This window comes from Acanthaster planci, linkage group LG01, assembly GCF_054643075.1.
Source record: "Acanthaster planci isolate LZ-2023a linkage group LG01, COTS_SCS, whole genome shotgun sequence".
NCBI lineage: Eukaryota > Metazoa > Echinodermata > Asteroidea > Valvatida > Acanthasteridae > Acanthaster > Acanthaster planci.
In genome coordinates, this window is record NC_141777.1 from 12,727,820 (window position 1) to 12,742,300 (window position 14,481).

General features: G+C 41.1%; 2 protein-coding genes across 2 annotated transcripts; one reads left to right on the plus strand and one right to left on the minus strand.

The window, feature by feature from the left end:
* The first annotated feature begins 34 nt into the window (after window positions 1–34).
* On the plus strand, window positions 35–5,503 carry LOC147800419 (uncharacterized). The gene has a single exon (XM_087136083.1). It carries the CDS (start codon window positions 1,012–1,014, stop codon window positions 1,630–1,632), a length of 621 nt encoding a protein of 206 aa, XP_086992209.1. The 5' UTR covers window positions 35–1,011; the 3' UTR covers window positions 1,633–5,503.
* Window positions 5,504–7,014: 1,511 nt separating this feature from the next.
* Window positions 7,015–11,486, minus strand: LOC147800420 (protein SPATA45 homolog). The gene is made up of 2 exons (XM_087136107.1): window positions 11,163–11,486; window positions 7,015–9,254 (listed from the first exon to the last, which is right to left on the minus strand). The coding sequence occupies exons 1-2, from the start codon at window positions 11,419–11,421 to the stop codon at window positions 9,232–9,234; spliced, it is 282 nt and encodes a 93-aa protein (XP_086992233.1). The 5' UTR covers window positions 11,422–11,486; the 3' UTR covers window positions 7,015–9,231.
* Window positions 11,487–14,481: the final 2,995 nt, after the last annotated feature.

Genomic DNA, 14,481 nt, shown 5'->3' on the forward strand with positions numbered 1-14,481 from the left:
ACCAAACTCTTCCAGCTAAACGATTAACATTTTAAGAACAGCGATACAAGAGAGCAGAGCACGGCCCATTGCAGGAGTCGCCTCTTGTGTTTTACAAATCGTCATCCACCCTTCTGCTTTCTGTCGTGTGTGCTGTCGTCTCTGTGAGTTTTATTGTAATAATCTTAACGTGTGTTTGATGAATGGCGTATTTCACGAGGAGATTGGGGTTTATCTCTATGCAATTTTGACAGGGTGTACCAAAGGGCCATTCTCTAGATTTGTAGAGTGAAAATTTTAGAAATGAAGAATGAAAGAGGAAGCTAGGAATTAATACGAAAATGCCAACGTCATGGAAAATAACAGGTAGAGCATAATTGACAAAACAGCGCAGGCAACTACTGCATACACCGACATGCACACAGACGACAGCGCCCCCAGCGTTAGAGCCCCCCCCCCCCCATTACATACACATTTCCGGGGAAATTTCCACGTTTGGCAAGTTTCAGGATTATTGCCACCACCTCCGAAACTCAGATTTATGCCCCTGCTTGTGTTGTAAGGGTTAGGAGAAATCTGTTACTGGATGGTAAAGTTGAATTTGAGACTGAAAGTTAAAAAAGGTGAAGACCACATATGTGATTTGCAAAGCCATTATTTCTTTATACCTGTAACTTCTTTTTCATGTGGAGCTCGAGTATAGATCTTGCGGTATATCCGACCCATATCCTGCAGGCTTCCCAAATACACACGTGTACATATATACGGTACTTAAGCATCTGTCGCCATTATTCGTATTATACTCATCATTACGTGTTTTTCGAGAGGTTGTGCAGGGTAAAAGGGGATCCATTTTGTTGAAGGTTGGCATCACACGATCGAAACATTCAATTTTGTGAGCACCGATATGAAACAAGATTGTTCTCTTTTCATATTACAGAAACGTATCTGGATCCTCTAAAGGCCTGCGCGCTTAGTGGTGAAAGCGGCGTGAACATCGGCAAATCAGAGTCGGCCACGTACAGCAAGTACATGAACATTGTGCGTCAGACCAGACCCACTGCGTCACGTGTCTCCGTGCTGAACGACGAGGAGCGCAGCCGGCTGAGCAACGTCATGCGGCGCATCGACGGGGAGCGGGCCTACAGCACCGCCGTCATGGACCGCCAGAAGAGACAGTTCAAGAAGTCACTGGAGAGCTTGGACCGACACCGAAGTGGTTTGCTGCGCCACATTGCTGAGGTCGTCACTACGCCTGCACTTCTGTGGGCCAAGCAGAGCTTGCTCCTGACTCACCGACAGCAGCAACTCCAATCGGTCAGAGGTGGAAGAGACGAGGTCACAAAGCCTGACGATCCATCAACCGCCAATTCAGCACCCGATAGCTTGCCAAAAAACGAAGGAACGGACCAAGCGGGGTGCAGCGGATCCGCCACGGAACTCCCCGCTGTCAAATCACTCTCAAGGACCCCTTATGCACCTCTAATTCGCGGTGAGGGGACTGGGGCAGAACCCAGCGATGAGACGGGGGAAGCGAAAGGGGAGAGAGTGCCCATATTTTACACAGGACTCGGTCCAGAGAAACTGCAAGAAGAAGTCCGCATGGTTCATACTAAGGAAGATGCGAAAAAGGCCAAGATAGTTACTGACTAATTGAGGGGCAGCTCCAGTTTTTGCTTTTACTTATATTTGAAAGTGTGAATAAGTATAAATTTCAAATTTCTAGCATTAACTTTCCTAGTAAAATAACAGTCTAGCATTGATCAGCAGTGCCGCTTTTTATTCTGGCATTGTCTTTTCGCTGTGGATCCATTCTATCTTTTTATGCAGAAATGTGTACGCTTTCTTTCCGAATCCCATCCGTTTAATCGTACTTTCCAATCGATAATTCATTTCAGTAGTGGTAATGTACATGTTTAGGTTTAAGGTCTGGTTTCCATATGGTCGTTTGTAACGCAGACGGTCCCCAGGACATGAAGACGCAGACACGAACGGAAGAGACGGTGCATGTCATTACATGTACACCTAAAAGTTGAACAAAATGGCGTCTGAAACTCCACGATTCTTTGCGAAAAATGTGCTCATAGATTGACAGTACGGCCTCATGATGCCAAACCTGTACTCCAGTTTCATGCATTTCATTGATCTTCAGCTATTTAGTTGATCATAAGGGTGTAATATTTAAGCACCGAGGAGAACAATGGGCAAAATTCGTGAAACAAAGGAAGAGGGACATCGTTGTATGCCGGTCAAGTCAGCAGGCGTGTTTGTATGGGAATACCACGGCAACTCGACGCAGACAGTCAGCAAAGTTGAACCTAACTGAACTTTGCCGATCGTGCGCGAGCTGGTTTGTGTTTGTCTGAGTTGTCGGCGAGACCAACATCATGGATGCATCCGATTAGCTTACACGTGTAAATCAAACTTACACGTGAGCGTTCGTTCAGCCATCACGTGATCCTCGTGCTTGCCCTGGTGTCAGCCACTACTACCCCGGCTGGCGAGCGGGTCTCTGGAGGTTGCCGGAGCGTAATGACGTTACGGATGGACTGTTCGTGCATGGACGTCCATGATAGAACGTGGCGAGGACTTGACCTTTTCCCAGAATGCTTTGGCGAGTACACTGTAGCGGTCGATAACCCTCATTTCGAGGCTTCCTTTGCGTTTAACACTGGTGTATTCAGGGAAGCTAATCGAACGCACCAAATGTTTCCATTTGTCTGCGTTGCGGTTTGCGTCTTGATTGCGTTGCTCTCTGCGTTTCTTACATCGATGCGGAAACCATTCTCTAGTCCATGGGAGTAAAATTGGGATTCTTTTTCTTGAATGATTGTTCTTTTTTAACTAAATGATCAAATACATCCTCAACAAAAGGGCCATTACCATACTTCTAAAGTGCTGGAGTTTTCAGTTTTCACAAAACGGTTTGCCCCCTTCCCGCTGGATATCCCCGTCATCGCATTTCAGACTTCTAGTGGGTTTGATAATTGAGTTACACTGTCGCATATCAAGTCGCTGAGCCATAATCCTTCCTGCTACTAAGACCATTAAAATTTATTTCGGGCGATTTTAAGGATACATTAAGGGACAGCCCATTGAGGAACGTTTTGAAAGCTTTTCAAATTTTTATTCGCACACCTTTCCCCTGAAGCTGTTCTGCAGAAAGTATTTATATCCATTTAACCCTTTAGTTCCTATTTTTCACAATATTCTCTAATGAGCAGATATCAATATTGTGTATATGTACAGGTGCTAATGGGTTAATTTAGTGCATACCGTATAAAATGCCATGCAATTTTGTTTTTGTTTTTTTTTTGTACTCGAAAGTTCCCCTTCAAAAGAACGTATAAAGAATGTTATGGCTGCCACAAATCGGTTTTCCCATTTCTGCTGCCGGTCGTTCCGTTTGATCTTCCCGCAAGGAAAAATCCCCAACCCCCTGTTATCCACTTTCAACACTGCGCCATCTTCAAGTATTCACAAAAACTTACAGTGGTCTCGAGCGCGTTCTTTTTTTTTCTAATTATTTAGATCAAACTCCATTTCAGGTTTTAACCAGTTTTGGCAGAAATACATGCTTGCTGACAACATCAAAACTTCGTCTAATGTCGTTACTGCACAGGTTCAAATTTGCGGGTTGAGGCCCGTGAAAAACAAAGACAAGACGCATTGAGTGTCAAATGTCACTGTAACTATACTTTCATATAACAAAGGTATGTTTTATTATTTTCTCGATCTAAATATACTTTATAGAGCGTGTGTTACCGAAAAAGCGTGTAGTATCGCCATAATTACAAGTCTGCCATGTTGCCATCAAACTTTCAGGGAAAGTTGGGAACCTACAAATATCCGTTAAAGGACGTTACAATAAGGTTAACACATTATACACTTTATGAGGCCTATGCATTACATACAAAGATACCCACTTTCAAAAAAGGGCACCAAACCTGTCAACCACACTTCACCTCTGCTTCTTTACTTTATGAAGTTACACACTCTCGCCCGTTAAAAAAGAGTTGATGATGAGCTTTCACCAGGAACTTTATGTTCTGTGCAACTTGTCACAACTCTTAGACGTATAAGAAAGCTATGTGCCATCACTTAGGTTGCCCTATAAATTAAAAGTGCACTTCAACAAATTTGAAATTGCCCACGTCTTCCCTGCCAAATGAGGATACTGCAGCTGTGATGTCATTATCTAATTGGTGCATCCAAAATGTGCACAATGGAAAAGATTTATTTCAGCGCCACCAATTTACCAAAGTAAACAAAATTTGCGACGGTAAAAATATCCATTTGTAGGAACAGCATCCAACGTGGCATTGCATGACTATTTAAAAAGGTTGTGCTTACATGTTCTTATATTAATAACATATTATATGGTATATTAATGCATGCAGTATCGTGCAATAAACTGCCAGACGTAGCTGAAATTGTCTACACAATATAAACATTGGCTGAAAATATCAACCTCGTTCCTTGTCATTAAACTTACTTTATAAACGAATTTCCATGTTATGTTTTCAGTCAGGCAGTGTCAGCCTGTGTACAGCCTTTTTACAAAATTGTCTACAAAATGATGTAAATAAACCTTTTACAATCTCAATACCGCTTGTGTATAATAGTGTGGTGTTTATTTCAAGTATCAAGTTAACTCTCGATAAAAAATGTATACATGTAATAGTTCAGATGAGACGGACAGGACCCCGTAACAACAGCCGTTGTGCATGAAACGTTTGCCAAAGCATTTGTCTTTTGTTAATTAGCATTAAAACTTCAATCACCAATCATCAAAACTGGAAAAGAAGATAAATTTTTTGCATCCTTCCGTTTTACAAGTGACTGTAGAGGACACATGCTACAAACGCATACATTAAAATTGGAGACTTTTAAAAGTTCCATTAACGACCACTATCTTGTAATCTACATACATTGTATGTATATACCGTGGTTGTTTTGTCAGTCATGTCGAAAGCCACCCATTGCTTTCACCGTTTTTATGTTGTTTTCAAAATGCTTTTTAAATGCATACATACACAAAATTTCAAACTATAAGGATGCACCCTCAAGCTCGTCCATAACATTTTACCACATACCGTGGTCGCTTCTGATTTTTTAATTCCTTGCTCCCAAATGCAATTGAGGATTCGATGATGACGGCCCTCCTTAGGTCTGCTTGTCGTTGATTTTATCAGTCGTCATAGGAACGAGCAATTTGGCCCGTTTTGATACCCGGAATCGGACATTTGGAATCAGCAATACCATTCGGTCCTACCCACCCCCGACATAACCACTGAATTTCGGCTAGACTGTATACGAAAATGATTGATTCCAAAACCGTTGCCGGGTGTGGAGGTTTTGGCTAGATACTTGGGCCTATTTTAACCTATCCTAAAGTGCTGCCTTATTTTTAATATTGCTCAATACACATGTATGCTTATATAACTTGAGATGGGCGATGCATCCCGACTCCCTTCACTTTCTGACCGTTTTTGAGCCACAAGTTTACACCCCCTCCCCCGAAAAAACAAATACACATACAAGGTACCAAAGCTACAATTAAAGTAAGAACTAGAGAAATGTAAGATATTATTGCTGGGGAATATCCAAAGTCTTGCTGTTTTTGATACGGAGTTCTTTGTGCCATTTTCAAATTCAGAGCCGAAATGTCCATGATCTTCACTTGACCAGAGCACCCTTATAATTTAACTCTCGCTGATCACGTACCGGTATTTTGACAATACATGTATTTGTAATTATTTTCATCGAATTTTGTAATGGGACGGACCAAGAAGTGGGTTGACAAATGCCTAGTGACTTGAAACTAGAGGGTCCGGTTATTGTGAGAATTTTCATAATAATGGTACACAACTCATGCCATTAAAAGTATAGCTGCATTGTAATGTGCATGCATGACACAATAAGCATATTCTCAAGTTTTTTCTGGGTTTACAATTCCGACCTATTAGCCGAGGTTTACCGTATAGCAAAATAAGTAAACGCCAATCCCTTTAACCTTTACACAGCCGGGTTAGAACCCGACCCATTCCCCACGTTTTCATTGATATTGTTGCAAATACATTTTTGTAAAACCCATCGATTTCAATTTTATGAAAATTGGACTCACAATTTTCGCAAACCACCTTTTCCCCCGAGATATGTCCACCAAAATTTAATGTGAACTTTTCCAATGACGTGTTCAACGGACACTTTCCGACGCTTTTGAGGTTGCGAACCATAACAACAAACATCACGTTGTGTTGAAATACAGCTTCTAAAAAACTTCACCAAAAAAATCAGATGCACTCAAACGCCATGTTTTTGAATGCACCACGAGTTTTAGATTGATCTAGCATGGGACGGCCGAGTTCTTGGGGCTTATCCCCCACATACACAAACACCGCCTGTGAGATGGTCCGAAAAGAAAAACCTGGTTCATTCAGGGATAGTAGCAATATTCTTTTAAAAAGTAAGGTCTAATACCAGTGCACTGACGATTACGTTCAGTAACAATCATGACTTGAGTATCGTCGGATTGGGAGTTGTTCTCAATGAGAGCCTTTTTGTTATTTTATTACATTGAAATCAAATCGTCGCTTGTCGCCATGCTATGTGACTGGAAATAAAGTGAACATGCATAATTCAGCTATCTAACCGATATTGCCTAAAACTATATTTTGTTTTGACGCGCTTAGTATATAAGTGTTAATTTGAACTACTAAATAACAAACACAAACAGGTAGAAATGAGTTACGCCGCAAAATGAATGATTATTGGTTAATTCTTATGTTTACTTAGAATCAATTTTTCTTTATTTTTTTGGTTTCATACCTTGACAAAATAAATATTTTGTCATAGTGTTGAGTAAAATTTGTTAATTTGTTCACTTCTGATTGTTTTCATTTTGAAAACAACGATCGGGTGGTAATACAAAATCAAAATTATAATGGTTATAAAATATTATGAACATTGCTTCAAATGAGATTGTAAACCATTGACATACATTTGTATAACAATTAAAATACCTAAAAACTTAATCAAAGAAGACATTTTCAAATTCTCGTCAAAAACACAATACAAGACGCACTCATATTTCAGCCAATAAAAATCCAGCATCTAAATGACGTCACAGCGTGTTGGAATTATGTCTATAGTCTTTGGCTGGTCATAAAACCCCCAATACCTTCATATTAGCACAAATAAATACGCCAAACAATTTTGGCGCAGTTTGACCTTGAGCTGGCTCACTGTACGACGTGACAGGCGACGTCGTGTACACAAACCGCGTAATGGCAACAAAGACGCGGAGACGATGCGACGCGATGGCACGACGCAAGGAAGCCGTTATACCGTTTCGTCGTACAGTTGCGTTGCCTACAGCGAGAGGGGCAGAAATGTGTCATAAATAGTACACAATAAGTTTTACTTATGATGTATTAATATGGTGCATACCATTTACAGACATAACGCAAAGTCCACCAGTGTGTCAAGTGTAAATTGCGTGTGGTGCAGTTAGATAGCATGTGTTTGTTTACATGTGCTCTCAAAATACCTTCCGTCTTTAATGCTGATATGATCTCTTCTTTTCAAATGTTGCAGCCGCAAAATTGTTTCGAATCTGCATGGGCAAAATTTAGTAAGTAAACAGAGGAAGTTTCACAATCGATAATGGCTTCCTTGAATGTTATCGCTGGAATATTCTTTAACTGTGCATAATTAAATTCCTTATACCGAGGGTTTATTTTGGGCACACTTTTTGATATAGTCACGAGCTGCCTGTTGCAAAGACATATAAACGCATAGACCACCAGGTCCTATTCAAAAATACAGGGGTTTCTCGTGATCTGCGCGGCGCCCGTCTAAAATCAAAACTACGGGGCAAATTCACCCCTCGATATAGGGAATTTACGCACAGTTAAAGAATTCCAGCCATAACATTCTACGAAGCCATTTTGATTGTAAAAAACCCTCTTACTTAATCTGGCCCAGAGGGATTCAAAACAACAATGCGGTTGGAACAGTTGAAAAGAAGAGATAGCTGTACCCGGCCGGGAAGAGCAAAAAAGGAGAACATATTTGGGAGCACGTGTAAAAAAAGGACAGGCACTGAACGTGCTGCCATCTATCGTTTCACCGTTGTTTGGCCATACTTTTTAAAATCATAGGGATACACCCAAGGCTTGGCGGTCTATGCGTTTTAAAAACATTAATAAATTGCGGCATGGTAGCTAAGCTTTTGCTCCATGTATGTAGAATAGGCCTGCTGATTGGCTTCCTGATAGACATTAGTTACAGCATTTGAATAAATACTATGCTCTTGTCACAATCTTGCTTAAACAATGTACAATGTATGTAGATTTTGTAAGGTCAGCTATTGATGTGTACATTGTTTACACATTGTATTGTAGGAAATAAAATCTTTACAAAATAATAACCAGAAGTTTTTAGGGTCTCATAGAGTCTGTAGTATTCATTTTTGTTTGCCTGAAAGCGTCCTAAAAACACCCATATCTTGTATTCCACATCAGCTTATATATTAAGTTTCTAAGATGCCTTAGTGATCAACTCAGGATTTTCAAGATATTAAGATTGGTTGAAAAGTCCAAAATCAGGAAAATGTTGCTAAGAAATTTGGAATTCAAGAAAATTCTGGACAAATCTCACCCCTTACATGGCTTCTCAGAAGCATTTTAAAGAAAATAAACACAAATGAAAAGCAATTTATATACAAAATATATGTACACTTTGATTGTATCATGGTTATGCAGTGTTTCAAAGCATTACAAAAAATTATAGTGAAACCAGTTTCTAGTAATGTACGCCCTGTACATGTGCTTATGTATGGCCAGAGCTACATACATGTGATAGACTTAAAGTCATAAAAGCCGACCTCCAATAATAATACAGCAGTAAACAGAGATTAGGTATTACCCCCTTAATTAACCAAAATTAGTATTGTCAAGATGTCCACATGAACAGTTACAAGTAAAATAAATGATGCCCTTGTTGCAGTGCGCTTAAATAGCCTGAGTGGAATTTTTGGAAGTCTTTTGATGGTCTCATGAGGCCTTGTGATGATTTGACTACAAACTGACCAAAAAACTAACCCTGAGGCCAGCAGAAAGTTTAATTCTGCGTCAGCACACACCAGCATAGTTCGTCACCAGTTCGTCAGCCCAGTGTCCAGTGAAGATGACTTGAAGCTTGCCCATTCACTTAAGTGTTGCACATGGCCCACTGTTTCTTTGGCAGTTAAATGTCTAGATGGCTGTAGTCTGTAGAATAAGCAATTACATGTATTTTGATAAGCATTACCCAAATCAATTAAATCATAGAGACAACGGGGCTTGAGCTGTGGGTGAAGTACCTGACTTTACAGTTTCACCCCATTTCACTTTGCCCTAACGGGAGAGGGGGTTGCCAAGTGGATGCATGTGCTCCCTCCATTTGGAATCTGTGAATAATAGCTATGTAGCTGTAACTTCTTTTCTCGTTGTGCCCTGAAAAATGTGTGCCCCCCAGACATGCCACTTATGCTCAATTAATTTGCACTATACCCAGTTTGCCCCATTTCACCCTAGAGGTCACCACTTCACCCCCAGTGTAAACTTCATTACTTTTAGTTTTGGTTTGAACTTATAGGCAGATGCTGCAACCTGGACGGTTAATGCCCAAAAGATTCCAATTTAGGAAATTTGCCAAAGAAAAGCTTACATGTACATAATGGTCCATAAGATCTCTGCCTACAAGCCTATGCAAAGTAATGCAATACAGAGTAACATGGCCAGGCAACAAATTTATCTAATTCTTTCGATTAGGCAAAGTCAGCGATGGTCTTTGCCTTTAGGAGCGAAGTTATGTTGAAAAGAGTTGTAATGCACATACTTAGTTGCATCAAAATATACTAGTTATCGAAACCTTTGGTTTACTTCAACTCTTTATTGATCACATAATGTGAATATTGCATTTGTGATGTCAAGCAATCTCAAGTATCAGGCAGTGCACACTGGTAAGATGATCTCTCGCTGCCTGGTGATGTCTTTGTTGTGTTTTTTTAATTAAAATTCAATTTTGTGTTCCTGTCTAATTTACAAGTCAAGTTTGTTGGTAACGGATTCCAAAAACTTTACTGCTCCTATAGTGAAATGTTTCAAATGGAAGGACTGAAATGGAAGAAAAGACCGGGGTCGATCCATGAGAGACTATGGGGGAAAGTTTGATGACAGTTGAAATCAATTATATCCTTTCTTTCATTAGTTCCATTTTATTGTCAAATCCACTGTCACATGGCTAAGGGTGAATTCCACCAAATCATTGTATTTCTGCATGCAAAATCATTAATATTTCATCATCTCACGGGGTGTTTACAATAAGACATGTCAAAATCAGGAAGAGTCATAGAAATATTTCTATAAATCCCAAATTTGGGATTGATTTCCAGTTTTCAGTTTGGGGTATTTCTTTCACAAAAAAAGCCCCAGATTGCGGGCCTATTTTGGATAGAGGCAGGCAGCTACATTCAGAGCTAAGCACATACACGTACCGTACAGTATAGTTTACTACTATTTTAGGGGTATCTTTGAGGAAAGGCAAGTAAAATAAAAATTGTGGCTGACCCCCATAAAATTGAAACAAAAGTGATCATCTGGCCATAACTGAATTTCCAGTGAAAAAATGGAGGGCACCCTCTTCCCAAGAGTCAACAGGTGGCGCTATCAATGTTTTCTATGGGGCATATTTGGTGTAGTGCAATTCTAACGTGTTAATCCACACCATCTATACAGAAGGGGCATTGGTTATGCCAAATTTGTCATTTAGTGATTTTACATCTGAAATCATCGTAGGGGCCTAATTCTGTTGGGGGCTGCTCGTTGCTATCAACATTTTCAAAAACAATCAAGCACAACCTGACAACTCAGTGGGCCAAAGTGGACACGGAAAGCTTGTACTACATGTAGTGGCCAGAAAAACAAGGCAAAAGGCAATTTTCAGATTCAAATGGGGCAAGGTGACCAACACCCTGTCGGCCTACACAGGCCCAGGTCTAAGTCTTATCGCAAATACTGCATGGGTGATTTTGCACAATAGTAGAAAGGCATTGTGGGAAGGAAAAAGGGGCAATGCTTGCTCTTTTTTTTTCCATTGTGTGGTAATCGAGTTCACAATGTCCCACAAGAACTTACATGATTTGTTCGGGAAATGCCTCCGCTCCTTGTGCGTCTTGTCGTTAACTTCAAAGGTACAGCGGGAATCGCTTTCGGGCTGTGACTGTCCCTCGCTGAACACGGTGCTTTTGAAAGCGTTCTTGCTGTGTTTCCGCTCGGCTCTGCACCAGTCCTGCCGACTATTCATCTCCACTGTGCACCACGATTCTCGTTGCATGTTGATCTCATACATGTTTGACTGGTGACTGTCAACACTCGGGGCGGTATTCTTGGACATGTTGTAGAACTTTTTCAAAAGTCCGGGAAAGAAATCTAGGCCTACACCGTACACGTATAACTTCGTACAAGGTGAATGCTTCAATATTGTCAATTGAGGACGCTCTTTATTTACACATAGCAACCGTTCCCACGCTCGTTTGCAACGGTTGATCATTATCCTCTCCGTGCATATCAAAAGAGGGCGTTATTGACAACCCGTTGGTTAAGTCTATGATTGGTACCATAGACCGCAGACAAAAACGCATGTCTAGACCGCCAAGTCTTGGTCGTATACCCATGATTTTAAAAAAACTAGTATGGCCAAACAAAGGCGAAATGATAGATGGCAGCACGTTCAGTGCCGGTACTTTTTTACACGTGCTCCCAAATACGTTCGCCTTTTTTGCTCTTCCCGGCCGGGTACAGCTATCTCTTCTTTTCAACTGCTCCAACCGCACTGTTGTTTTGAATCCCTCTGGGCCAGATTAAGTAAGAGGTTTTTTTGCAATCAAAATGGCTTCGTAGAATGTTATGGCTGGAATTCTTTAAATGTGCGTAAATTCCCTATATCAAAGGGTGAGTTTGCTTCATAGTTTTGATTTTAGACGGGCGCCGCGCAGGTCGCGAAAAACCCCTGTAGTTTTGATAGGACCTGGTGGTCTATGCGTTTATATGTCTGTGCAATAGATGGCCCGTGACTAAAACAAAAAGTGTGGCCAAATTCACCCCTCGGTATAAGGAATTTAATGATGCACAGTTACAGAATATTCCAGCGATAAAATTCATATGAATATCTTCAGAGGTCATCGGTTAATGAATGGAAATTTGAAAATCACGAACTGGGCTTTAATTTGAAGTGCATTTAAAACGCCTGAGATTCTCGTGAATATTTTTCCTGATGTTTTGAAGTTAGGGTATTTATCTATTCCACCATGTTCCATGTATTTCTGCGCGCGAGCTCATCAATATTTTGTGATCCCACGAAGATATTACAAAAAGACATGCCATAATCAGGAGGGAACGTGGAAATATTTCTACAGATCGCGAATTTGGGACTAATAGTTTACTGTTCGGGGAATTTCTTTCACAAAAAGCCCAAAATTGCGGGCCTATTTTGGATAGAGGCGGGCGGCTACATTCAGAGCTGAGCGCATAGTTTTGCTGCTGAAAAATGGAGGCCAACCTCTCCACGAGAGTCAACAGGCGGCGCGGCACCGTTTCGGTCCGATTTTGCGCTGTTTTTTATGGGCACGTATTTGCTGTATCGCAACCATAGACATAAATAACCTGTGAGTGCAACCAGAGGCTGAGTTCGGGAGGCTTCATTGTATGTTCACGAACAGCTCAATTTGGTGCTCGTTAGTCGGACGCTCGAACGCCGGGAATGTACAACCAGTCATCGCTGGCTGTTGCATGCAACATGGCGGCATCCATGTACGTTCTTTCAAAGTAAACTTTAGAAAATTGGACAGAGTTTTTTCTGTTTAAAAAGGAACATTCATTTCTTTGTTATGGAAAATAACAAAGAAGTGTCTCTGGCTTTGTGAACCATTTCGCTATTTTTGGCGGCTGGTTCAAAAATAAAAATCTCACGAGTTCTTCCGTGTGTTCCTGTAAAAACCTGACGACAAGGTGGTGTGTGCTTCTGTTCCGAGAACATTGTTCTTGAGTCGTGTTCCCGCCGTTCGAGCGCGAGAACGCGAAGAACAGGACACCCGAACTCGAGCATAGAGACTACGTTCTTGCAGCCTCTATTGTCGGTCTACAGACATTTTTAATGAGTCTGTAGGAACAGGGCGACGTCTGTAAGGGTGCGTCTATTTTCCACAAATGTGAGGCGACAGCAGGACAAAGACTCGACACTACAATAGCACGACGCAACAGCTCGCCGGCATGACGCAAACGTGCGTTGCGACGGCACAACGCAACAGCACAATGTGCAAACAAGACGGCACGACGCAAGGCTTGATCGGACGCCAAAGTGCGACACGACGGCAGGATAATACGATGCAACGGCACGACGCGACGGCACAATTATATGCTGCATAACAGTCACATAGCATGGCGACAACCGACGATTTGATATCACTGTAATAAAATAATAAATCTAATTTGGCTGGCATTGAGAACAACTGCCAATCCGGCGATACTCAAGTCATGATATGATGTGACATGATTTACAGACGTAGTACAATGCAGGACCTTGACCTTCAGGGTTAATAAAGCCTTGGACGTAAGGCTTGTGGGTCAAAGTCTTGGCCTTGAGGATCAAACCCTTTGCTCCAACACTGGCATGTACTCAGACTGACGTGCGAAATGGCATAAAACGATGACGCGATCATGTGATGTATACAATTTGAATATTCAGTGACAACCTATCTTGCATCAAGTTACATTTTGACAATTTGAATTTGCAACAAAGGACAGCTTACAATCAATTTCTTTAATGTAAAACTTCAACGAGCACCTTTCTGTCTCAGTTAACCTTACTTTCAACTTTGTCTCAAGATTTTCAAAGGGTGTTTTATTGCTTTTTTTTTTCATGCTACGAGTTTTTCCATATTCATGGCACAACTGTGATGCTACCTCGGGAGAAATCCTCAACGCAAGATAGTATTGATAGGAAGAAGCGCACTGACATTTCACACTACTGAAAATACGACAACTTAAGGTCCACATGTTAAAAAGGAATTATAACATGACGAGACGATGGGGTCATGATCCAACCTTCGGCTGTCATTTTGTGCAAATAAAGAAAACGCCCCCCCCAAAGGAGAAAAAATCGCGTGCATTAACATAATAGTTCATGCGTGGAGACGGGTGTCCAGACGTGCACGGTACGGGCACTTGCCCGTGTTAATGCGTTTATGAAATACTGAGAGGCTGTCAGGAAAAACATTTCATTTTGACGACCATTGTTTTATATGTATTTTTGGCTACGTGATTCACTACTGTAGAGTTTTCGTCACTCAGTCTTTACGCAGAAACATGCTCTATACAGTAAGGTTAATGGTTTTGTTATCTCCTTAAGTTGATATGAACAGCAAACGCAACTTCTTTGAAATGGCCAAATGGTTAA

Excerpts from the sequence above, each read along its gene's own strand:
- LOC147800419 (XM_087136083.1), top strand. The coding sequence starts at position 1,012 with ATGAACATTGTGCGTCAGACCAGACCCACTGCGTCACGTGTCTCCGTG.
- LOC147800420 (XM_087136107.1), bottom strand. The coding sequence starts at position 11,421 with ATGTCCAAGAATACCGCCCCGAGTGTTGACAGTCACCAGTCAAACATG. Across the intron at positions 9,255-11,162 it reads GCATTTCCCGAACAAATCAT|ACTACAGCCATCTAGACATT; the intron begins GTAAGTTCTTGT and ends CTTATTCTACAG.